General features: G+C 41.4%; 1 protein-coding gene across 4 annotated transcripts in view; it reads left to right on the top strand.

Annotated features, from left to right (window-relative positions):
- The window catches only part of PHKB (phosphorylase kinase regulatory subunit beta), a 216,756-nt gene extending 194,149 nt beyond the window's left edge, over positions 1-22,607 (top strand). For all 4 annotated transcript variants that reach the window (XM_048816935.2, XM_048816937.2, XM_048816934.2 and 1 more), the window contains 5 exons: positions 4,879-5,013; positions 9,001-9,130; positions 9,571-9,678; positions 11,023-11,163; positions 21,485-22,607. In XM_048816935.2, coding sequence (XP_048672892.1) covers positions 4,879-5,013; positions 9,001-9,130; positions 9,571-9,678; positions 11,023-11,163; positions 21,485-21,622 — 652 coding nt within the window. In that variant the 3' untranslated portion in view covers positions 21,623-22,607. The remainder of the gene's footprint in view (positions 1-4,878; positions 5,014-9,000; positions 9,131-9,570; positions 9,679-11,022; positions 11,164-21,484) is intronic.
- The last annotated feature ends 3,659 nt before the right edge of the window (positions 22,608-26,266 follow it).

Raw genomic sequence — 26,266 nt, 5'->3', positions numbered from 1 at the left:
TTTCATGTGGGTGACACCTGTTTCTGTCTTTCACCACACACTGAGAAATGGGGCACATCTCTCTCATTAACTCAAAATATCAAACCCTTGGTTGCATGGTGATTTTTAAAGATAAGCTTCAAATCTTTATTCAAAAACTTTGTGGAACATCCTAAATCACCAACAGACATGTATTTGTTAGTCTTTAAAAGTCAATATATTTTTTTATAGTTGAAAATGACTTATCCTGCCATACGTCCTGACTTTGAGTCCCTTGCCACACTTGATGACATAACTAGCACAAAAGGGAATCAGGAAAATGTTCCTGGTTACTGACATCTATGGTGTCAGGGTGCTACTCAGGACTTGGCAGGAAAGTGAAGGAGGAATGAATGACTTTATATTCTGAACAAAATATCTGAAAGTGCACTTGTATTATTGAAGTCAGTGTTTCCCGTAAGATGAGGCATGCCTAAAGGACTACCCTCGGTGTGGAGACATGGATATATCTCTCATTTGTTTTCTAGAGTTTCAGAATTCATTTGTTTAAAAAGTCTCTAGTTATAGTTGCAGAGAGAACTTTCAGAACATGAAGTCAATGTAACTGATGCAATGCAGTGACATCTGTATGAGTTTGTAGAGTCTGAAACAATAGCTTTGAGGTGTGTATTGTCATTGGAATGGGCTTTAAGTTAGGTGTCAATGATGAAATTTTAAGTGTCAACATTAACTATATCATAGCTCATCAAAGCATGTAAGAAAGAACATGATGTATCCTATTTTGAAGATCTACCTCAGCAGTACATGGTGGAGTTGCAGGGTTGGGGCATGTAAATGGTTTCGTTTTCCTGAAGTGGGGACTCATTCAAAAGTTTTATAAACAGTGATTCAGTCTACATGCATACACAGAAACTGTGTGAATAATTTAGGGTTTTAAATGGAGACCGCAAAGCTTTTCAATTTGTACTGTGGAATCACTCTTAAAACAGAGGCAAACATGAGTGAGTTTGTCTTGAGTTTATTTGAATTAATAACTTGTAATTTTGACTACTGGGGGAGGCTGGGAGTTTGAGACTGCAAGTTTGTTTTTTTTTAAAAAGTCCAGTATACCCATCTGCTAATCATTTGTTGAAGGTGGTAACACGCAGCTCATGTACTATGAGCCCATCTTTGCCCAATGTATGAGTAGGCATTATGTACAGATTCTCAGTCTTGTTCTACTTCTTTTGCACTATTCTGGGGGTATAGAGGGGAGTGGAAAACAGCTACAATTTCCAAACTAGGGTTCCCCCCCATGTAGGAGGGTCCCCAGCAGGCATATAGGTAGCTCCTATACTACGCCCTCCTTCAGGCCCAGCATAAGGCTTATGACTGGTGTGGGGAATGGGCCTGGGTCAGGATGCCCTGCACACTTATCAGTCACAAGTTAGCAAGTGGTCCCTTGGGAATAATTGTCAGATGGTGGAGTGTACAGCAGCTTATTGCTGGCACAGAAACAGCCAGAGAATTGGGAAATTATAAGCAGTTTCCTTTCCAATTCCCTGCTACAAACATGGAAACTCTGAGAGAACTAAAACAATATTTCTCTTCAAATAGCATTCCTCTTAAATATAACAATACAAAGGCATACACAAATGGAATATCAGAGCTACATATCAAAAGGTGGGCACCATTAAAAGTATGTCTCTTTGCTTCACGTTCAATTATTGGCTGAAATAAACAACATCTGTCTCAGCCTGACTGAATGTATGAGCATATGAAAAATCAGACTTAATTGTTAGGTTATAAGTCTAGTATCTGTCTTTTATATTTTTAGTAACTATAACTTAAATTTCTCTGTAATGAAATCTTACACCTAGTAGAGGGGGAAAAAACCTTTATTTATTTATTTATTTATTTATTGAGAGACATTCCACTAAGTGCAAAATCTTGGATACTTGTTTTATATATTGTCCTGTTTATGTATGTAGGTATGGATATCAGAACTAACTTGAAGGAGGTTGCTCTTTTGTTACTTTATATGTAAGGCCTGGAAAATTGTATTCTGAAGGGCATTGCTCAAGTTTTTAGCCTTTCATAGAAAACACTTTTAAATTAAAACGGCATATGTATGACACAGGAATTTTGAGGCATTTCATTTGTGCCAGACCCAAACATAGCTTCCAAGTTTCAGTGAAGTCTTGATATTAAGTTTCTTATAGAGAAAGAAAAAGTGATACAGTCATCCAAATTTAATAAAATCTGAGTACCACATTATATAATGATTTAAAAAAAAGTTAATTTAAAAAAGGCATGAACAATAAACAGTGATGTATCAAAATACATTGTGATGCTCTACTGATGGTGTAAAAGTGCCATTTTACTGATTAGTTACATTCTTGAATACAGGGCCAGCAATGCCTTTTCAAGAACATATCTGAAAGATGTCAGATGTCAATTAAGTTGAGGCTAACTAAACAGTAAACACAAGCTCTTATTTTGTGTTCAATCTGTAAAGTAGAAGACAGGTGACTCAGTCCAGATGAGTTCCAGTGAGCAAATAATATCATTCTAATTTATACTGTATTGTAATGGAAACATGCCAATTTTTATAAGCAGTTTTAATATTCCATTAAACAATCCAAATATAATTTGCTTTTAACATTTTATGCTTTTTATGACAGTTCTTCTAAAAGAGAGACAAGGTAGGCAAGGGATCAACTTCTGCTGGTGGGAGAGATGCTTTCGAGCTTACACAAAGGTCTTGCCCAGACCTGAGAAAGAGCTCAGTGTAAGCTCGTTAGCTTGTCTGTCTCACCAGCAGAACTTGGTCCAATACAGGGCCAGCCCCAGGCACCAGCATTCCAAGCAGGTGCTTGGGGCGGCGATCTGCAAGGGGCAGCAGTCCGTGTGCCATTACAGCGTTTCCTCGGTGGCAGCAATTCTGCGGCAGCCTCTCTCTTCAGCCGCCTGCGGCGGCAATTTGGCGGTAGCTTCTGTCTTTTCAGCCACTCACGGCGGCGGCAATTCGGCACGCTGCTTGGGATAGCAAAAACGGTAGAGCCGGCCCTGGTCCAATAAAAGCTATTACCTCAACCATCTTGTCTCTCTAATATGCTGAGACCAACACTGTATACAGGTTCTTTTAAATGGCAGCTAATATTGATAGCAGTGTCTGTATGGTGAAACTCACTTTTTTCAGCTATGCCTATACAGTACAGTGCATTTTAAACACCAACTCTTCCATTTTCCCCTTTTTTGTGACTATGGATACCAGCCTTCTCTGTTTTTTATGGAGAAGGATAATATGCAAAATCATTAGGGATAACAGGCACACCTTAAATAGTGTGTTCAGTACCAGATATCATGTGCTATCCTGTCTTTCCTTTAAATAAATAGATATGAGTAGTCATAGTTTAAATCAGTGGGACTACCTTTGTGATTAACTGCTGATCAGTGAGAGTCAGGAGGTTATAATCTGGTTATATCTGAACAAAGTGGACTAGTTTGGGAGGTTTCCAGATACAACTTTTTAATCTCTTGTCAATTTGTTCTCCTTTACCACGGTGAATTCTCTTCCAAGAAGAGACTATATAGCCTGTTATTCCTACATTGCCTGTTGATTCATATTTATTCTCCCTGTTCTGGGCCATTTCTTGACTCCTAATCAGGCTCTACACTGCAAAGCAATGTAGAATATATGTCCAGGTGTAGGAGTCTTGCTGGCATCACAGAAATATCACAGATAGATACTCTTATCTGTGAAATTACAAAGTTTTAAGACTTGTAAATGTGTTTATATAAATAGACTGGGTACCATTAAATAATTTGAGGATGTGTTGTATTCTAAACAAAGTATGTATGAAAGTTGAATACAATGGTGAAAGGTGAATCCCTAAGAAATACTTGCTAGAAATAGACTTGTGTATTTCATTCTCTCTTCATTCCTTCACTATCGTGACTGGACAGAGACTCTAAGCCCTAAAACTACTTTTATTGAGTGTAATGTTACAGGATGCCTGCCCTAGAGGGCCAGAGCTAGTCAAATTTATTTTAACTAGTGACAGCAAATACCACTGTGTGCTGAAGGAACTGTGCTTAGTAAGAAAACAGGGTAGCTGAGTAATCCTACTTCCCAAATTGACCTAGCAATACAGTGTCTTTTCATATTCATTATTCAGTTAAAGACTGTAGGACTTAATTGTCTCTGTAAGATATAAAATAAACCATTTTCCATCTCCTTTCTAATGGTTTGCAAATTCTGCATCCCTAAGACCTAAGGCTGAATGTTGAACAGAAAAATATGATTGATTCCATAATTATTTTAATTAAATCACAACAGCAAAATAATTTTAAATATTAACTGACTTTTTTAATATCTGAGGACAGGTAATGCTTTTTCAGTAAAGGTCAGTGATATAAGAGGAAATTCATGGGGCAAGCATATTTTCCATGTAAATGGCACATGTACAACAATATTATTTTACAACCCATCTCCTAAAACTGTTTCAGTACTACTTTCAGTTTGGATAAAATACACTGTGGGAATCTGAACAAACTCCATCACAAAGTAAAATTGGTATAATAGCATCTTGTTGACCTAGTTATTGATGCATCTCTTGGCAGCCCAAGTTACATAAAAATGATCTTTCTGGGTTCTGTAGGGGTATTGTATCAGACCATTTTGTTTTAGGAAAGTGCACTTTTCTTGTCTTCTAGTAAAAAGCATATGTTCTGTAATTCAGAATCCTATATAAACATATATAGTTAAACTCAAAAGGAACCACATGATGTTTTTTCTCCAGCTATCTGGCCAGGTAGAGGAGAACTATGTTGTTAAAAAGTTCTGTTTCATACATTTCAAAAGGTATGTGTTTTTGTAATGTCCTATAAATAAATATTTTCCTTTTTATATTTCAGATGGATTATCCATGCTATGAAGTATGAACTAAAAATCCGTGCTGGGGATATGCCACCCATGGATTTATACCGGCTGTCGCCTAGTGAAGTGAAGCAGCTTCTGTTGGATATTCTTCAGCCACAGCAGCAAGGGAGGTAATGAGATCTGAGTTTGTATCTCATGCTGCTATTCGTAATAGATTGATTGCATAATCTTTGTGTTTCTGAAATAATTTGTATGCATCTTAAATCACTAGGTATCTGCAATCAATAATGTTTCAGTCATACATTATGTATAAGGCTGTGAGACAGTCACGGAGGTCATGGAATTCAGGGATTCCGTGACTTTCTGGGACCTCCATGACTTCTGCAGCGGCTGGTGTGGCAGGCCCGGGGGCCGCCTGAGCAGCTCGGGCAGCTGTACCAGCTGCTGCTGAGGCAGTCTCGGGCCACCGCACCCCGTCATCCCCCAGGAGCAGCAGCAGAAGTTTGGGTACATATGGGAGGAGGTTGGGGCGTGGGAGGGGGTGAGGGCTCTGGGCAGCGCTTACCTTGGGGGGCTCCCCAGAGGTGGCAACATGTCCCTCCATCAGCTCTTAGCTCTGTGCGCTGCCTCTGCCCAAAGGCATCGCCCCCGCATCTCCCATTGGATACAGTACCCAGCCAATTGGAACTGCGGAGCCAGCGCTTGGGGCGAGGGCAGCACGCGGAGCTAGGAGCTGAGGGAGGGACATATCGCTACTTCTGGGGAGCCGGGTAGGGAGCCTGCCAGCCCCACCAACCCCCCAACACCTGCAGGGGTCCAGGGCTGCGCACCACTGCCCCCCACCCTGCAACACTGGCGGGAGTGGGGGAGGTCCTGGGCTGCTCCCCCCTAGCACAAATCTGGTCCCAAGATTTAGTCAGGGGTATATAGTAGAAGTCATGGACAGGTCACGAACTGTGAATTTTTGTTTACTGCCCATGATCTGTCCATGACTTTTACTAAAAATACCTGTGGCTAAAACATAGCCTTAATTATGTATACAGAGGTAGTGAAGACACACATTGATTTGTTTGTTCTTTTAGCTGTCTGCAATTTTTCTGATTTTCTTTTACGTCTAAAATTCTGCCCTATTGCCCCATAATCCTTGTGTGAAACTTTACAATAAAGTAATATTTGATACCGTAGACATTCGATGTGTAGGATTTTCCTCACCTAGCCTGACACTAGGAACCAAACAACATCCCAAGACTAGTTACTTAAGGAGTTTTCACCAGTCAGAGCAGGGTTTATTGACTGCTTGTTGATCTCCTACTGAGCTGTAATTATTCCTTGTTTAAATCCCCTGTCTCCTCACCATCCTCAAGCTCAGGTACATTGTCTGACATGTACCATCTGCTTTAAGGCTGTAGCACTGGTTTTTATTAGCTGCCAGAGAGATCATTTTTAGTTGGTGCATCACAAATGAGCAGGATAGAAGCTGAGGGCATTATCTCCATGCTGGTCACAAATTGATGTGGGAGACCGAGGTTACAAATTTCCTCTTACAGGCTGTGTGTTAGTTTAAATTTTTGCAATAAGGCTTGCTTACGTGGCTCATAATTTCTATAGTCCTTCTGGGCCATGGGTGACAGTCTTCCCTGTCAGTAAAGGAGATAGATACCATACATTCACTTCACAGTTCACCTCCAAAGCATATAGAAATACATCTATGTCATTCCCATACCTGTAGCAAGGTAACCATTTAAAATCTATGCTGCCTCCTAAGGCTGGTGTTCAGTCTCTGTCCCCACTTACCAAATTGATAGGCACTGACTGTGCTGTAGCTTCAGGTCCAATTCATATCTTCATAGCTTCTTTCTCACACCCTGCTCACGGTGGTGCTGTTTCTACTCGTGCTGGCACTGGGCCAGCTCCAGTTTCTTTTTTTCTAGCTGCAGCTTTTCCTCCTCTAGACTCTGCTGATTCAGGGAACTCTTAATGGCATTTGGTTGTTTCTTCGGTCACTGTATACATCATCGTCCACACCAGGGGTTCTCAGACTTTTGTACTGGTGACCCTTTTCACATACCAAATCTCTGAGTGCAACCCTTCTTATACATGAATTTAACAGTTCAAAAAGTCTTTTGTGCCCGACTTCCGCCTGAAGCTCCAGCATGCCTGGAGGGAGACTTCACAGGGCTTGTTCCCTTAAGTTCTCGTGACTAGGATTATCTCTAAAGCCACTGCCTGCCTTCCTGCAGATCTGTATAACCACCCAGAATTAAATAAACTCTTTGATCCCAGGTAGCTACTGGCATCACAGTAATCAAATAAACAGAGGTGTATATATGATATTCGTAGTAATAATACAGATATCTCTTTTGTTCTTCACAGAGAATAAAGGTAACCGAAACTGGTGGCTATTCTGTTACTCTGTTCAAACACTCAAAATGTTATAAGGTGGGAGTGTAAGGGTGTAATAAATTTTCTAAGAGTAACAGGACCAGCTCGTTCAATTATAGAAAACTATTCAGCACAGCACTAATTAAAATTTAGGTTACCTATACAAATTGGTTACCTATACAAATAATTCATAACATTTAGTTTTCTGACTTCTCTGCCGCCAATGTCTGGTGCATGCATACAGGTTAGACATACTGCTCTCCTAAAAAAGACTTGTTAATTTTTAATAAAACAGCTATATCTTTGAGCTGAGAGATAAAGTATGAAATGAGGCACCTGGTCCACTATTCATTTTCTTCTGCACTCCTTTTTCTTAATATTAAAATAACTGAGGAAAACAGCACTTACCCTCAGAATTTAGTTTGGTTTCTCAGGAAAGCTCTCTCAGTTCAATACAGAGAGCTTGTACAAACTCCTGCTGCATGGGAAAAGATTTTCTCCTTCGAAGAGAAGACCTCTGAAGACTATACTGCTGCTAGGAAAGAATTTTTTTAAATAAATACTTAAATAGAAATATTATAAACTAACTATGAAATATTGCTACCATAGACTAATTTTATAAACTGAATTTACTCATTACAACCATTACCAGTTCTCACAGTTTTGTTGCTAGTCTTTGTGTTTGTCTTTCTTAAAGCCCCAGCCCTGGGAGTCATGTTTTTTTGTAATAATCTCACCTTTCTTTTAAAAAGAAACGTAAATTTGTAGTCCTTTATAATTGCAAAGAAAAGTTTGAAGATATGATCCACTAAAGGCTCAAAAACTGAATGACAAATAAACAGAATCCAAAATTTATTATCCTTTAAAATCTCATGATTAAGCTCATCTCATAATTCTGGGGGATCTGACTCATGATTTTTCAATGTTTGTGGTTGGCAATACTGTATTACACTAGTGTACTAAACCCTTATGATTTTTTGTTAAATTAACTGTAGAATCAACTTCATAAATGTAGGTTTCTTAATTTCTTTAAAATTACAAATGCTGTAAAGCACTGGACATTTGGGATGAAGCACCAACAAAATTTCAGCTTACCAACTTCAATTTTTTTTAAATTAAAACGTGCAAAAATGTCTCTTCAACTTAGTACACTTTTTGCAGTCTAATTTGGAATTGCAGGGTTTAATATGGAAGCTGTACTGGCACCGTAAATTGTATTACATGCAGTAGAGGGGATAATAAAGGAAAATTTATACTGTAGTTGTATTAGCATGGATCATGGTTTCTTCTTTATGCAACGTGTATACATTTTGGTGCCATACACATGTGCCTGACAAATTGTATCTCCGGTAAATTAAATGGCAAATTTGCTTTCCCTAAACATATATATGTTTTCTTATGTATTATAGGTGTTCTGTCAAATTCTTCCCTAGTGCCTGGTAACTTGATTGACTTCGGTGAAGTTACAGCAGAGTTTAATTTGGCCTATGTCCTGTTCTGTGTTAAATCAATTTAAGTGTTAAATTTGTTAGACCAGTTAATAAGATAACATTCCAGACTCTAAATCATCTTGCTTTTGTTCTCTTTAGGGTCTATTTTTATTTCCATTTAAAATATTTAACAGGAAATGCAACACACACTGTGTGTGTATCATTGATGGATATTTACTGTTATTGCTTACCCTAATGGCTTATTTAAACCACAAAGAAAGCTTTGTTTTGAATCTGAAACAGATTGGTTTTTCAAGCCCTTCAGTCATTTTGTTTTGTCCACAGATGTTGGCTTAATAGACGTCAAATAGATGGTTCTCTGAATCGAACTCCCCATGGTTTCTATGACAGGGTGTGGCAAATCTTGGAGAGAACCCCCAATGGTGTAATAGTAGCAGAAAAATATTTACCACAGGTAAAAAGAAAATATTTAGAGAGTTGCACATTGGTTTTTAAATTACTGAATGCATTGCCATTGTCTTTTTCTTCTCTTTTCATGGAATGTTTGCTACAGCTAACAAAGGATTCCAGGTGTAAAATAACATATTGGACATATGGTGCTGGAAGAAGACTTTACATATAAGAAGCTTTGAGTTTACTATTTGCTTGTAACTGCAGTGAAAATATTTTAATATTCTGAAGGGGAAAATAAATCTCAGACTAGACTCCTAACAGACTGCCTTTATCATTGACTAGAAATTTGCTTCTCCTTTGATCCAACAGAACCCAAATTGTTAATGTTGGATTAATAATCCACAACAAATAATCCAACCAGTTCTATTAGAATTATTTTTATTGAAATCAAATGGTTAAAATATATGCAGCATTTTATTATTTGTTTTATTTCTTTTTCAGCAACCAACACTATCTGATATGACTATGTATGAGATGAATTTTTCCCTTCTGGTTGAAGACATGTTGCAAAATATTGACCAGCCTGAATACAGACAAATTATTGTAGAGGTCAGTATCATATGAGTAAGAGAAGTTTTATATATGTGACTTGTTCGTAACAATTTTGAGAGAGAGTAACTGAACCCCACAGAGAATTGAATTAACGGGAATGGCTTAAAATCACAGATAAGCACCTGCAGATCCAAACTACTATGGCAGTTTTTAGGACACTGTCTCCACAGATTTTTGTGTTTTATATTAAGCAGGTTCACATTAATGTATTTGGATAATGCATTTCAGGATGTTGGGGTCCCCACACTGCACCAAACAAAGCAAACAGTAGCCATAGCGTTAATAATACTGGGCCAGGGGAGCGGCAGACTTTTAAACAAAAAGCTAATTCCAAAATAGCACTATTTGCAGCCCCCAGCTTAAGCCATGGGATCCTTTCTTCAGAACCCAACTGTTCTAAACACCAGTTCCACCTGCCAGATGACGACTCCTCCCTCCCATCTCTGTTGGGCAGTCCAAAGAGCCACACTTGCCCAATGAATCAACAGTATTTAACCACCAGCTACCTCCACCAGCTAACAAAGTGAGGCAATAGAGTCCTGCCATCCTGTTATGCACTTTTACCCCTAGAACCAAGCCCTGGGCATGCTGTCTGAGCAAACCAGGGGGCAGTTCTCCCTTCAATAGCTGCCAGAGTATTTGGCCTCTGTGCAGCCACTAGTATTTCTTGCCTGCAACTATGAATCTGTCCCTGGATATTCCCTGGCACTCAGGAGTTCAAAACTATTTTGATCATGCCCAACAACTACTGGCATGTTGAGTACAACATCTCAACCTGCAGCTGAAAGATATGGCCTGGAGTCCCCAAGGACACAAATGATCAATATGCACTCCACCACCAATTGCTTGTCACACCCTTAAGGCCTGCAAAACAGTCATGCAAGTCAGTTATTCCCATTTTAAATGCAGCTATAACAGCAAGTAATTCAGGATCCTTTGACTTAAATTTGTTGTTTGTTGCTTATACATATTCCATTGATAAGACATCTAGATTTCAGTTGTTTAATGTGTCTGATTATACAAATGCTTGCCCTTGCCTACAGCTAAGCCTTTATCTATTCCCTTGTGTTGGTTATTTGCTCAGATTACTGTAATGATCTTTTGACTGTTCTACCTACTTCATCAATTTCAAACATACATTTTTACGTAAAATTCTGCCTTTTCAATATATAGAAATTCAAAAATTATCTGTTTACACTGCCATAATGAAGATGTTTCTTCACGAATCACTTTATGGCTTGATTCAAGCATGAGCCTGTGTTTACAACGTCATCTTTTACGTAACCTGATTTCAAACTGGCCTAAAATTAAAGGTGTTTGTTTATTTTTTTTCTATTCTAGTTGTTAATGGTTGTATCTCTTATTTTGGAGAGAAACCCTGAGTTAGAGTTTCAGGATAAAGTGGATTTGGACAAACTGGTGAAAGAAGCATTTCATTATTTCCAGAAAGATGAGACCAGGCTAAAGGGAGTTGAAAAGCAAGTGAGTAAAATATTCACTTCATGTAAAATTTAGAGTTCTTGTCAATCAAAGACAAAATTTGGTAACAAATTGTAAATGTGTGAGGCTGAAAATAAAACAGACATACAGAACTCCCAAATGGAATCCATGAAATTTAATTCTATTTAAGTGTAAGCAGAGTCAGAATGAGCTCTACCCTGACATCTGGTGGTGAGCTGTGGAAAAGGATTTCAGGGGTTGATCTCATTTGCCTGGGCACAGCCCCCCACCCCCAGCATGATGGGACTGCTCACCCAAATGGTCACTTTGGATGCTGTGGAATCCCCAGTCTCTTTGTGATTGGGGCAGAATTGTTGTTATCCTGGTTATGTGAATCAAGGACAGTTGAACTGTACTTGGCATTTTATAAGTAGCACTCGCTAGGCAAGGGACATGGGTTCCAAAGCCTAGTGAACTGAGAGAGGATGGGGACAGGTATTTGTACCTCGGAGTGTGGGCTCCTTCTGAGGGCCCTCAACACCACTTTGACCCTTCCTCTCTCCACTGTGTAATAACAGAGCTAATTTTGACTTCATTAGGAGTCTTGTTACATGCTGCGGAGCTGAAATTACTGATACTTAGGTCTAAGCATTAGACCTACTTTGGACTAGTGGTTCTGAGTGCACCAGCACTGAGGCTCCCCTACTAACACCTGAAATCACTAAAGAGCTGAAGTTACTGAGAAATCACTGAGAGCTGTTAAGTGGGCAGGGAGCCTGAAGACATATTGGTGAGCGGCTAGCAGGACGGCTAGCAGAGAGGCACAGCTGGCGGTGAAGACTGCAGTAAAACCCCATGGAGGGGTATGTCAATTGTCTGTTCACCCGAGCAGCGGAGCATGTAAGGTGCCTCCATACCTCCCCCCACTTCAACCCAGGCTGGGAGGTAAACTCTGCAGATGAACTTCTGAACTCTAGGGACTGCACTGACCAAGGACAGAATCAGTGGGAAGGGTGACTGTTGGGTTGCTGGACTTAAGACCCTGAGGGGAAAAGGACACTGCCAAACTTACTTGGGGGTGGGTCTTCTGCTCATGGTTTGTGTTATGAATCCTGTTCGTGGTGTTTCCCCAACGTAATGTGGCATTGTTTCCCTCTTTTATTAAAAGTCTTTTGCTACACTCAGACTCTGTGCTTGCGAGAGGGGAAGTATTGCCTCTTAGAGGCACCCAGGGGGTGGTATGGAATTGTCCCAGGTCACTGGGTGGGGGCTCGAGCTGGTTTTTGCATTGTGTTATTGAAATGGAACTCCTAGATACTGAACCCAGCCCTTGTTGCTGCTAACTCTGATGGGCAGAAGGGTTACATTTTGGGGGTCTCATCCAGGATTCCTGGGTCAGTACCCCTCACAAGCACCTGTTGAATGACCCACTACATTGGGAAACAATTGTGTTTATATGTTGAGGAAACTACTGTTTGTATAATGGCTAATATGTCAGGTTTGTTGGGCCCCGACTCAGCAGCCTCTAGCTCAGGAACCACAGCCTTGGCTGATGATGGGGCAAAAGCACTTGGGCAAACACTGGAAAAGGTTGTGCTGTCCCATGCTACTTCAAACTCTTGTCATAAGTTAAGGTTATTTGCTGGGGAAGAGGAGTTTGAATCCTGGTTAGAGCATACTACTGAAATGCTGCAAAAGTGGGCCATACCACATGCAGAAAAGCAAAGATGTCTAATAGAGAGTCTTGGTGGCCCAGCATTAGATGTGATTCGCACCCTGAAGCTCATTGACCCTGAGGTCAGTGTGAAGGACTGCCTAGAGGCCCTTGAACACACCTTTGGGAGCGTAGAGGGCCCTGAAGACAGCTACTGTAAGTTCCTTAATTCCCGACAGCAAAGGGGTGAAAAGGCTTCAGCCTATATACAGAGGCTGAAGAGACTGCTTCAGAGAGCTGTCATGAGGGGAGCAGTGACTGCTGAGCAGATGGATCAGACCAGACTGGCTCAGATTGTAAGAGGAACTCTGTATCAGAACCCGATTCTACTTCATCTCCAGCTAAGAGAATGACAGGAACATCCCCCAAGTTACTCCCAGCTGATAAAAGAGATCAGAGAGGAGGAAGAAAGGCAGGCTGCCAGCAAGTTTTAGGAAGCCCAAACATTGGAGCCAGCCAGCACAACACCACTGCAAACGCCCAGTGTACTGATGGTGAGCACCAAAGAGGATCGTGCCCAACAAATGCAGGTCCTGACAGAATGGATAGCTGAGCTGCAAAGCATCATTGACCGAGCTAAGACTTCCAGGAATAAGGAGCCTCAAACTGTGGCGATTGAGAAGTCAGCATTTAGAGCCACCATCCCACCCAGGCGAAGCGGGAAAGGACAGTTCTTCTGCTACCGATGTGGTCAGGATGGGCACAGTGCTGCCAAGTGCCATACTGAAGAAAATCCCTCCTTAGTGTATGGAAAGCTGAGGATCAGTTGGGAGAGATCCAGTAGCTGCCAGAGGGTCTGGGGACAGGGACCATCCAGGCCTGCAGGGTTTGAAGATTCCCCCAGAAAAGACTGTCCAGCTGGGATCCCCACAGGACTGATAAGGTCTTGAGCAGAGGTCACAGTGAGGATTGAAGGGGCAGAGTGTAAAGCAGTGCTTGACACTGGATCTCAAGTGACTATTATATTTCAGTCATTCTACCAACAGATGCGTAGGCATCTGCCTATACAGCCACTGACTGGCCTTGGTCTGTGTGGCCTCAGCCTGGATGAATATCCCTTCCAAGGATATGTCACAGTGCACCTGGAATTCCCAGAGGAGGTTGCTGGGGTAAGAGAAGAGATAGACACAGCTGCCTTAATATGCCTTGACCCTAAAGGGACCTCTGATGTGTCTGTGCTGATAGGGACCAACTCCAGTCTCTTCAAGGTACTTGCGGATTACTGCAGACAATGGGCTGGGGACCAGTACCTGCATACCCTGATGATCCATAGGCTTTGTGCTGAAGCGTATAGGAAAATTGAGAGTGCTAAAAAGGAGATATCTGAGCTACCAATTGGGGCACTGAAATACACAGGCATGACCCCCTGAGTAGTGCCTGCAAGGATGGAGCAAGAGGTGCTTGTCATGAGTACCTAGCTGAAAGGCAGTAAAAGGGCAATAGCAATGGTAGAGCAGCTGGTTGAAAGAGAGTTCTCTGAAGGAGTTCTGGTCCCCAGTGGAGTCATGACCCTACCTGCGGAAGCCCACGAAAGGGTAATTATACTGATTGCTAATGAAACAAGTTGTGATGTTCTTGTGAAGCAAGGACAACACATAGCAGACCTCTTTGAGCCTGAATTAGTTGTAAAACCCCAGTGTGAAACTCAAGTTCCAACAATAGACCCAGCAAAGTTTGACGTTGGAGATTCACCATTGTCCGAGGAGTGGAAGGATCGCCTGAGGAAGCAACTTTGTGAAAGATCCAAGGTGTTCTCACTGCAAGATTGAGATGTGGGATGTGCAAAAGGAGTAGAGCCCAACATCAGACTACATGACTCAGGGAGAGATCTAGGAGGATTGCTGTCTCCGAGATGGAAGATGTGCGACATCTTCAGGAGCTGGCTATGAATGGCATCATTACAGAGTTCCGCAGACCATACACCTCACCCATTGTGGTGGTCCATAAAAAGAATGAGAAAATCCGGATGTGTATTGACTATCGTACCTTAAACAGCCGTACTGTGGTTGACCCGTACACTATGCCTCGAGTCCAAGATGCCTTAGACCATTTGCTGGGAAGCCAGTGGTTCTCTGTGTTGGATCTTCAGATTGGATACTACCAGATCCCTCTGGGAGAAGAAGTTAAGGAGAAGATAGCCTTCATCTGCCCATTAGGGTTTTATCAGTTTGAACGCATGCCACAAGGATTTCTGGAGCACCTGCCACATTTCAGTGTCTTATGGGGAAAGTTGTGGGAGACATGAATTTACTGCAAGCGTTAGTTCATTTGGATGACCTGATTGTGTTTGGAAGAACCTTGGAGGAGAATGAAGAAACACTTCCTGAAGTGCTTGATAGGTTGGAGGATTATGGTTGAAGCTTTCAATTGACAAATGCCAGTTCTGCAGAACCTCAGTGAAGTATGTGGGTCACATCGTGTCCCAAGAGGGTGTGAGTACTGATCCCGATAAAATAGAAGTACTCACTACATGGCCATGGCCATGTCCAAGTAACTACAGAGAACTCAAGACCTTTTCTTGAGGGCTAGACAACCAGCCCACAAAGTTGCTTGAAATAAAGTGTGTCCTAGCTCACTGAATGTTAGAATGATTGTTTTGGTAAAGCTGGAATAACCTGAATATTCTTAGAAAAAGTTGGTGTCTTACAATGAAATGTTTCCTCTTTGGTAGGGGAGCAAGAAGGTAAGCGGTGGTGTTATCTAAATAGATGCAGGATATGATTTTTAAAAACAGCCTGAAGTTAGGATCCTAAATCCATACTGAGGCACCTAAATAAGTGCCCAGATATTTAGAAGTGCTGAGTACCCAGAAACTTCAACTGACCTCAACAAGAACATTTTGGTGGTAACACAAACTCAGTTTTGCAGCTAAAGTGTTTACCCATTGATTATTGATTCTAGAGGAGGTCGCCATAACCTACTGAGCTGTTTCTTCATCAATAGTTTAGGAAACAGCACTGGTTTCTAATTAACCACCAGTCCCTAAATAGTTTTAAAGAAGATATTCCAAAATGATATAGAAGTCTTTCTTCTGCAATGGCCTCTGTACATTCCCACTTACAGAATTTGATGCCTCTAGTGGTGAACTACAGAATTGTATACCAAAGTTCTATCTAATGGAGAAGAGCAGTAGCGTGCTCATGCTAGGATGACATGATTGGATCCATCTACATAAGGAAAGAGTACCTCTGACCATCTCAATTCCTTCACCACCACTGCAGAGAGCAAAACTGAACTACCTCTCGTGCACATGAGTTAATTAGCCTATCTTCTTGTAGTTAGTTCTTGGTTAGTTCCTTATAGTATAGTTAATTAGTTGTTGCCACTGCTTGCCTCAGACTGTGGGTCAGTCGACTCGAGCTCACAGGGCTATAAAATTACAGTGTAGACGTTCTGAGTCAGACTGGAGCCCAAGCCCAGAAGACTACACAGCAATAAAACAGCCTCGCAGTCAGAGCCCCACAAGCCTGAGTCAGCTGGCATGGGCCAGTCGTGGGTGTCTAGTTGCTGTATAGACATACCCTAAGTTATCAAGCAAGAGTCACACCCTGCTTTCTTATACAAAGTGACCTGTTGCACATTGTGAGTGGATCAAGAGGTGGGGGGGGAAGCAGCAAGTTAAGACAAATAGAAATGACTGACTGTAAGAATGAAGGTCAAATTAGGCAAACTGCCTGTTACCCAAGAAATCCAAACTACATGTTAAACTGTATATTGTTTTTCTTGTAAACCAAATATACCATGAGTAATCTCACTGCAGATTAAAAGCTGCACATCTGATTGCCTTGTGAGTCAGATCAATATCCTTCTAGATGTGAATACAGTCTTTGAAATGAAATCTTGTTATACCAATAAAATAAAAACCAGCAGGATCTTATTAAAGGGAAAAAGGCAAAATACCACATTTATTGTGAATACAGAAAGAATCATAGTAAGCAGTTAGTTCTAGTTATAACATTCCATTCAATCTCATATTTATTCACACATTCATTCATACAAACACACACACACACATACAGGTTCTGCAAGGTTGTTATCATAGTTACCAGCCTTAGAGTTGCTCATGCCAAGCCACTGGCCAGGTGGCCTGGACATGAGGAGGGAACAGGGCCTTGTCAGGTGCTCATCTGATGCTCCTGGAAGTTGGTTTGCAGAATCAGACCCCAAAGTTCTCACTTTTTAGAGTCTATTTTTATAGGAATTTCTTCCTATGCCAGTCTATGGGAATTGCTTCATCATGCTGTTGCTGAATCAATCAGCAGATAGCACATTCCTGACGGCTCCAAGATGTTATCTTGTTCTTTGGTTCTCCCATTCTTGAGGCTGTTGGGTGGATTCCAGTCTGCCCTCCGGGGGGGTCCTCTGGTTATTTCCACTTGACGCCTTCTTCAGCCGATGGACACTGGATTCTTAGGCTGGCACCTCCCTGATCATTCAGTTATTATCCACACCAAGCATCCATCCACATACATCCTCTATCTCTATTTTAATCACAATTGTTAATACAACAAAAGGGCAGGGAGTCTCTAGGTGCTGTTTCTGTTGTTACAGAGTATTGCTTTGAGAATAGACTCTGTCTTAGAATGTACTAACACAATTAGCAGCTTGCAAGTTTCACACATAGAGGGAGAGAAACAGTACCAAAAACCAAGAGACCTCTTAATTATTAATACCCTGGAATTTAAACTCTGGGGAATCAAACTCATTTGTGATTTTAATACAGAACTTCTTTAATATGATCCAACAATCTAACCACTTGTTGTTTACTGGATACTGATGGAAGCAACAGAAAAACTGAAAGAGCTGAAATCTGAGCATTTACTGGGCACGTACGCAATAGAAATCAGAGGATGGTCCCCTCCATCAAGCCCTAAAACTAAGGTATATAAAGCTGAAGTCACCAAGTGCTCAAGAAAGTTGACTGAACCCATCAAGTAGCTGCAGAATCTTGAGTGCAACTGACACTTGGACTAGCTGTGTGGAAAGGACTCTTCTCCCATCTCAGAGTTAAGAAGGATAACAACAAGCGGTTAGATTTCATTTCAAAGATTGTATTTCCCCTTTTATCCTTTAACATAAATAACTGTAGTCTGCACTCTCTGGTGAGACCTCAAGTAACCATATTTTAGATTTTAACTCCTTTGTAAGTCCAAGCAAACTGGCATATGACTGAAAATCATAACTTTAAGTAAATGCTTTTACTATTCTAAACGTGTCCCTTTTTGATCAATCAAGTCAAAGAGTAGTGATCACACTCTTAAAAGTGCATCCTTGGAAGTGTGATAAATGTTAGGAATTGAGAATTTATGATAGTAAGTAAATGTAATAAGAAATCTTGGTGATTTGCACTGTTTCTTGATGTAACTACTGAGCCCCAATTCTAGTATGTGGTAACTGCTTGCAAGACGACTGGATGTGTAGTATAGACCTAGAACACTGGTTGTATCTATACTTGAGTGGTGAACCGTTGCCTATATACTGATGTGATTCTGGGTGAATTAATAAGTTGTTATTTAGTTAAGAATAAGCAAATGTTCTGATTTGAGAAATACTCTTCCATTTAAAAGTTGACCTGAAAAGAATCCAGTGTTTAAAACTATAAAAAACTAATACTCCCCTGACTCAGTAAAAAGGGGTTATCTTATTAGATACCATTCTATATTGGCTATTAAGTTATCCAATTGGCAAACCAAGTTGGTTAGATTTCAACGGAAGAATGGCCATATTGAGTCAGACCAAAGGTCCATCTAGCCCAGTATCCTGTCTTCTGACTGTGACCAATGCCAGGTGCCCCAGAAGGAGTGAACAGAACAGGTAATCATCAAGTGATCCATCCCATTGCCCATTCCCAGCTTCTGGCAAGCAGAGGCTAGGGACACCATCTTTAAAATGTAACTGGCATCTCAGTAAGTTCATAAAAATTGATCTTCTTTCACACTTACAAAGCCCTTCAGAAAATCTAACAGATTATGTGTTGCCACTGAGAAAACAGTCTTTCTCGTTAAATTAAAACGTGTACTGAGCATTGTTATACATTGGCCAAAGAACTGGTACCTCTGGGTTTAAAGACGCGTTATGTAGCTGCCGATGTAGCATGTCTGAGACAGATCCCGATTGTAGGGATTTGCAAAGAAAGAATAAGGAGTTCTGTTCATATATTCACTAAGCACTACTAATTGGATGTGGCACAGTGATCCAATGCTTTGTTTGGTAAAGTGGTGCTACAGTTTTTTCCCTAGAACTCCTTGCCCTTCACTGTCTATGGTGAGAGTGGGGGCACTGTGCTAATCTCCCATACAGAGGAATGCACAGAGACCCTTAAGGAAGTAATGAAGGTTACTTACTAATAACAGTTGTTCTTCAAGAGCTACCTCTGCATTCATGCTGCCTACCACCTTTCCCTCTGCCTTAGGAATCTGTAGGCTAGGGAGAAGGAACTGAGGTGGTCAAGATGAGGAGTGGGTTCCTCCTTATATATATTAAGCCAATGATGTCATCTTAGCAGGAGAGCACTACAGTGCCCCACAGCGGAAAATGCTTTGTTGTATAGTTCCACAGCTCAAGACTAGAGATGCCAAATCCCTAACTTGTGAATGCACGCAGGCAACTCTCGAAGAACAATAGTTATTAGTAAGTAATGCATTTTCCTTAAATACTAATTAATGGAACTTTATATGATTGTTTACGAAGAGAGCTCCTAGATTTAGAAAATGTATTAAATTAGCTCCTTAGTTTTAGGAGTAAGAATTGTTAACATAAAATAAATTAGTGGTTTGAAGCCAGAACGCACTACTTAGTAGACCCGGATGGGAAACTGTTTATCCACCCATGAAAATTCTCAACGTTTCAAAAATGTTCACGTTCCACAGCAGGACCAACCTAAGATCTTTTGGAAACCTTCATTAAAAAAACATAACAGAGACACCCACTCCAGCCTAGCTAATAGCACAGAAGCTAGGGCATTCACCCAGGATGTGGGAGACCCAGGTTCAAGTCTGTGCACCTCCCACAGTCTGAGTGAGTGCCCTAGCCACTAGCCTGTTAGCTAGGCTGGGGAGGGTGTCTCTCTCAGACCAGAAATATGTTTCAGCAAAAAAGTTCCAGTGTAGATGAAGCGACATTTCCCAATGAGAAATCCTTCTATCAAAAAATTCCTGACCAGCTCTACTTAGTACTTTTCTATTAATACTTCCCTATTAATAATTATTCCAGCACAGAAAGCTTCACACACAATTAAGGTGCCTTACATTCATTCCCAAAACATACACTAAAAATACAGAAAATCCTTAGTTCAGGTTTTTTCACAAACTCTGGCCTTGATTCAGCAAGGTACTTATAATATTCCTAACTACCTTACTAAATCAGGACCTTTAAAAATTACTTCTTCTTTCATGTATAATATTAGACAATAGCCTCACAAATAAGGCCTGGCTTACATTTAAATTTGAGGTTGATGTAGCAAGAAAGGTCAGGGGTAAAAATCCATACCCTTGAGTGCCATAGTTATGCTGACCTAACCTCCAGTGTAGACGTAGCCAGGTCAACAGAAGAAGGCTTCTGTCGACCTAGCTGCCATCACTCCGGATGCTAGTGTTCCTAGAGTGATGGAAAGACCCTTTCTGTCACTGAAGGCTGTGTCTACACCAAGGATCGGCAATCTTTGGCACGCGGCCCATCAAGGAAATCCGGTGGCGGTCTGGGACGGTTTGTTTACCTGCAGCATCCACAAATTTGGCTGATTGCAGCTCCCACTGGCCGCAGTTTGCCGTTCCAGTCCAATGGGGGCTGCAGGAAGCAGCGTGGGCCAAGGGATGTGCTGGTCGCCGCTTCCTGCAGTCCCCATTGGCCTAGAATGGCGAACTGAGCCAGTGGGAGCTGCAGTCGGCTGAACCTGCAGATAAACAAACAGTCCTGGACTGCCAGCGGATTTCCCTGACGGGCCATGTGCCAAAGGTGGCAACCTAGATCCCTGGTCTACACTAAGGGATGACTCAGGCGTAGCTACTGTGCTGTATCTATGCTGCTATAGTCTCTGTAATGTAAACATGGCCTAAGTATAAGTAAGTCATCAAATTTTTCATATCATCCCTAATTGAGCTTTTAAAATACCTGGACTCTTATGTGATGCGAGTCTAGGAAGAAAATATTTGTTTTTTCTTCTAAGGTTAATGGAATAAGTCCCATACTTTAGCTGCATTTTTAAACACAACCTTAGTCATGGAGTTGAAACCAGCCCCACCATAATGTTTGAAGAGAGATTACCTAACTAATATGTTTTGCAAACAATGTGAAGAAATTGACCTGTCATTAGGAAATAAAGAGGAAATTATGTGACCAGATTATGTAATATATTCTTTCACAAAACTGTGCCCGAATAGGTACACACTAAGATTTCCAAGAAAGTCTTTAAGCAATTGAACATGTACATATTGTACCTTTAGAAAAATCTTAGATTTTAAAATTCCTGTTTGACAACTAATTGAACAATGAGTGTGTCATACAAAAAGACTGACAAAATCAATAATGAGAATTGCACTTTTCACCTATAAAATGGTTTCAATTAACTTACTCTTTATCAAGGGTTAAACTTGATACTTATCAATCAACACTTCGTTAGAAAAATACACTTTTTTGTTTTTGTTTTTATAGGATGACATGACTTCATTTTACAACACTCCCCCAATGGGAAAAAGAGGAACATGCAGCTACTTGACTAAAGCTGTGATGAATTTATTGTTGGAAGGGGAAGTGAAGCCAAGCAGCGATGATCCTTGTACCATTAGCTAAACTTCAGAAAGAAATATAGGAACCATTGCTTATTTAGGTTTTAGTGTTGTTTTGCATGTGATGTTTAATTCCTATTTTGAAGAGTAGTCATGGGCAGCAATATAAATCTGTACCATCCTTCACTGTGATAAACAGAATTGCTTAGGGTAGTAAATACCACAGCTGATTTGGCAATAAAAATAAATATATTTAATCAAGAAAAAAATCTCAACAGCAATCAGCAATCTTCACCTAAATGTCAAAATAGTGTGCTGACTGAAAATTATGCATGAAGCATGACATACAGTTCATATTAAATGAGCCCAATGATATTTAAATAAAGTTGGCTGGGCCTGTATTTTTGGTTTTGCAACTGTTTAAAAACAAATGATACGCTTAGTTATTTGTGTAATTTTGAACTAACAGTTTATGCAAGATTTATTACCTCTTTCTTCCATTTGTACTGTAGTTCATTACAAAATGCTGTAATGTAAATGCTGAGTAAAATACAAAATGCAAAATGTAAATGCTGAGTAAAATACAGCCAGAATTTTTAAAAAACAGAATACATTTGAACTAATGGTTAGCACCCAAAACAGATGGACACTTAACATAAAAGCTAGAGTGGTTTTGTATTTGGTCACCTTAGTCAAAGTGGAGGTAAAATAAAAACAATATTCTGCACAAAATACTTTCTTTACAATTCAATTTAATTTGTATAACGTATGAGAATTGTTTAGGGTTTTAATGGCTTAGTTATAACCTGATTACACAGATTGAAGACAGCCAGAAAATGAATACAAAATATGTAGAATTGCTTTTTATATTTTAAATAAATGTCATTGCAGCTAACCACATGTTCAAAAGTTTGTATGAGATTTATAAATTAACAGTGGAAACATTAGTTAATATGGGATGGAAATTTTTAAAAATGTATTTAATTGAAATTAATGTTGGGAAGATGATTGAAGAGAGACTTTCATTAAATATAAGCGTTTGACAAGTTCTTTCCTGTATTGACCGTTTATTTGTCTCCTAGGCTTGATTATTACAGAATCTACAGATTCAAACTAACCCTGCTTGAATTATTTTGAAGAAGGTAGTTTCCACGTTCCTTTATAAAAGCTTGCTTTTTCTATCAGTAACAATGCCCTTAGAGTCTGATCCAGATCTTGTGGGAAGGACTCCCATTGGCTTTTATTGGATGAGGCCCTTTTGAGCATATATCATCAAAACAGCTGTTGTGACAGAATAAAATATGTTCAACTGATTGAGACTTGTGTATAGCATTGGAAATCTAATAAATGGTGATCCACTACAAGTATGTTTACAATAAGTTTTTCCTTTAAATCTGTATTAAATACATAATAGTGAAATTGAGCCACAGATATATGGTGAACAGAATATGAAAATGATGAAATGAAGATCAGCGCAGTTTAAGTACCTACGCAGAAATGAATTTAGGACAGGTGTTCTCTGATGATGGTCATGGACCTATAGTAATCTACAGACCTTTTCCTGGTGATCACAATTAAATAATTCTGGAACCACATGGTGAGGCGATTGATTGTTGAGTAGAGAAAGGATCCCTCTCTAAGTGGTCTACAGAATTAAAAACAAATTTGAAAACCTCTTGTTTTCAGCCTAATAGTAGGAGTTAAAAACAGGTGCCATTGGCCTTTTAGTTTCAAAATATTTTTAAACACCTGCAAGAGAAGTTAAGTAAAAATATTAACACATTTATCAGAACATTGCAAGACTTAAATCTGATTTAAAGTTTACAATCTCACAATGACTGATTCAGTGAAGCCAAGTTTATTCTATATGCACCAGCTGTTACAAATCACTGAACGAACAGCAGTTTGTTTTATTACCTGGCCCTCATAATAAGTCATTTTTATTTCATCACTTTGTGGTGCTATCAGAGTCCTACAATGTTGCATTCAACTATCAGAATTTTTTCAAAAACCAAATTGTTTCTAATATGTTTAAAAATGATGAAATACTGTCAGCTGAATATCACAGTGAACTCTCAGCACATTGAGTAGGAGGTTTTAAAGAGACTGGATTGCGGAGACAACTTCTTGCTGCGATTGTGTCATCAAGAGGTAGTCATCCAGGTATGCGATGACTGTGTGTCCTTGTTGTTTCATGTGGGCTGCTACCACCATGAATACCTTTGTGAATGCTTGTGTCATCACGCTGCTGAATGGGAGGACATGGAACTAGTAATGTTGGTGTCGCACTGTGAAGCGGAGGAATTTCCTATGAGATGGGTGGATGTCTACATGGAAGTATGTGTCTTTCATGTCAAGAGCTGCGAACCAAGCTCCTGTTGGAGGGAATAACTGATGCCAGTGTTATCATTCAGAACTTTAACTTCCTGATAATGTAGTAGCAGGTGAAGAACTAAGATGGGTCTCCACACATCACCCTTCTTCAGGATGAGAACGTATGGTGAGTAGAAGCCTTTTCCTTGGTATTGGGGAGGGAGGCCCTCTATTGCACCCTAGAGGAGCAGGGCTTTGGCTTCCTGTTGAAGAATCAGTTGATGGGAGGGATCCTCGGCGGGGCTCAGGTGGGAGGGCAATGAAGTGGAAAGGAGAGAAACTCTGAAGTATCCATGGTGGATGATCTCCAGTACCCAACTCTCCAGGGTGATCTTGCCCCAAGGGTGAGCAAATCAGGCATTTCAGCAGCTGAAGATGATGGGCAGGTGAGGTGGTTGACATTGGAGGTGGGTCGCGGGCCTCAAACTGCATATCAAAAGACATCCTTGCCCTGCAGCTGGGAGAGGGACAAGGAAGTTGTAGTGGCAGAGAATTGGGTTCTCTGGGACCTCTGGCACTTCATTGATCTTTGATGGATGATCGTAGTAGGATGGGTAGGTTGTGTGAGGCCGTGGTCAAAAGGGCTACCTCGGGTTTGCGCCTCGGAGCTGGGATTCCCAGGGATTGCAGGGTGGACTATGAGTCCTTCAGAAAGTGCAGGGACTCATCCATCTTCTCACAGAAGAGGTTGGCCTCATTGAAATGGAGGTCTTCATGGTATTTTGGACCTCCCTGGGGCAACCAGAGGGTTGCAGCCATGAGTCCCTGCACATCACAAGGCCAGTGGCTTGCGAGCAGGAAGCAATGTCAGCTGCATCTACTGCAGCCTAGAGGGCCACCTTTGCCATTAAGCACTCTTCATCTATGAAGGCCTGAAACTGGGCATGGTCATCTGTAGGAAGCTCATCATTGAACTCTGCTAGCCTGTTGTATGTGTTAAAATCATACTTGGCTAGTAGAGCCTGATAGTTCACGATACAGATCTGTTGGCCCGCTGAAGAGAAGACTTTCCTGCCCAGAAGGTCCAGTCACTTGGAGGACTTGTCAGGTGAAGTGGACATCTGCAGTTGTTGCTAAGCCCATTCCATGGCCACCTGGACAACCAGTGAGGTGGGGGCCTGGTGCGTGAATAAAAAATCAGCCCCTTTAGCCAGCATGGAGTAGCATTTCTTGGACTCCCTTTGGAGTGGGGGAACACATGGCTGGTATAAGCCACACTGTTCAGGCCAGTTCCAGGATGGCCTTGTTTATCAGGAGAGCCACCCTAGAAAGTCCTTGTGACTGGACAGTGCCCTGGAGATGATGTGGGTTCTGGACTTCTTCCAAGGAAATCTGCAGATCTGCAGCCACCTTCTACAGCAGTTCCTGACACTGCCAGTGATCGTCTGGGGGAAGGAGTGGGAGAGAGATGATTGCCTCACTGGCAAAGACGAAGCTCTGGTTGGGACTGTCAGTGCTGGAGGTACCAACTTGATGTCTTCCTCTTCGTACATCGATGGTGCAGGATGGTGCGTGGGGGAAGCACGGTGACCCTTGTGACAGCTCCGGACATCTCTGCTATGGGTCCCAGAATGAGAGGTCCCCCTGTCTAGGTGAGCCCCTGTCCTGAGTGGATCCTAGGCAGGAAGGTAAGGGTGCCTGGGCCATGTGTCCATGCTCCTACGTGGCAGTGGTGATGCTGGCGATGCTGTGTCCAAGGACTCCTCAGAGTCAGATGGCAGTTCTGTCAGAAGAAGAAGTACTGCGGGTACCCAGAGGACTGCAGTGTGGCGTAGAAGAGTGGGGCATTTCCTGCAGCAGCAGTAGGGGTTCATCCTCTGGTATGGGAACTCCATGGAACAGGGTTAGGCCTGAGAGAAGTGGAGACTGTGGGTATGGCAGAATCACCTCCTCTGTTGTAAGGAAGGTCTCTGTGCATCCAGCAATCCGGGGAGTACCCATAGTCACTCTGGAGGGGCTCAGTGAAGTAGCTGGAGTTGGCCCGTCTGTCTGGTGGTGAGACGGCACCATTGGAGAAGTCAGGGTCATGCTCGCACCTGGGCGGTCTGACTGTCTCCGTACTAGGATCACCGGCCGTATCAATGGATCCCATTTGTTTTTGGCCTTATCCTCCAGCCAGGAGGTCTTCGTCACTGGTCCTGCAAGATCTGCATGCAACATCTCACCCGACCAGGCACAGCTCAGGGAAGGAACACTGCGCTTATGAGCAGTTTGCTGTGGGGACCCTCTCTTGTACCCGTGAGAGTGTGTCTGGCTCTCATGATGGGGTTTGTCCTTTGTGGTGGTGGCTCCACACCTTGTGGGGTGCTCGGAGGGGCACTCACAATCAGCAGCA

The sequence above is a fragment of the Caretta caretta genome, chromosome 12, assembly GCF_965140235.1.
Source record: "Caretta caretta isolate rCarCar2 chromosome 12, rCarCar1.hap1, whole genome shotgun sequence".
NCBI lineage: Eukaryota > Metazoa > Chordata > Testudines > Cheloniidae > Caretta > Caretta caretta.
This window is presented reverse-complemented; position numbering and strand designations above follow the sequence as displayed.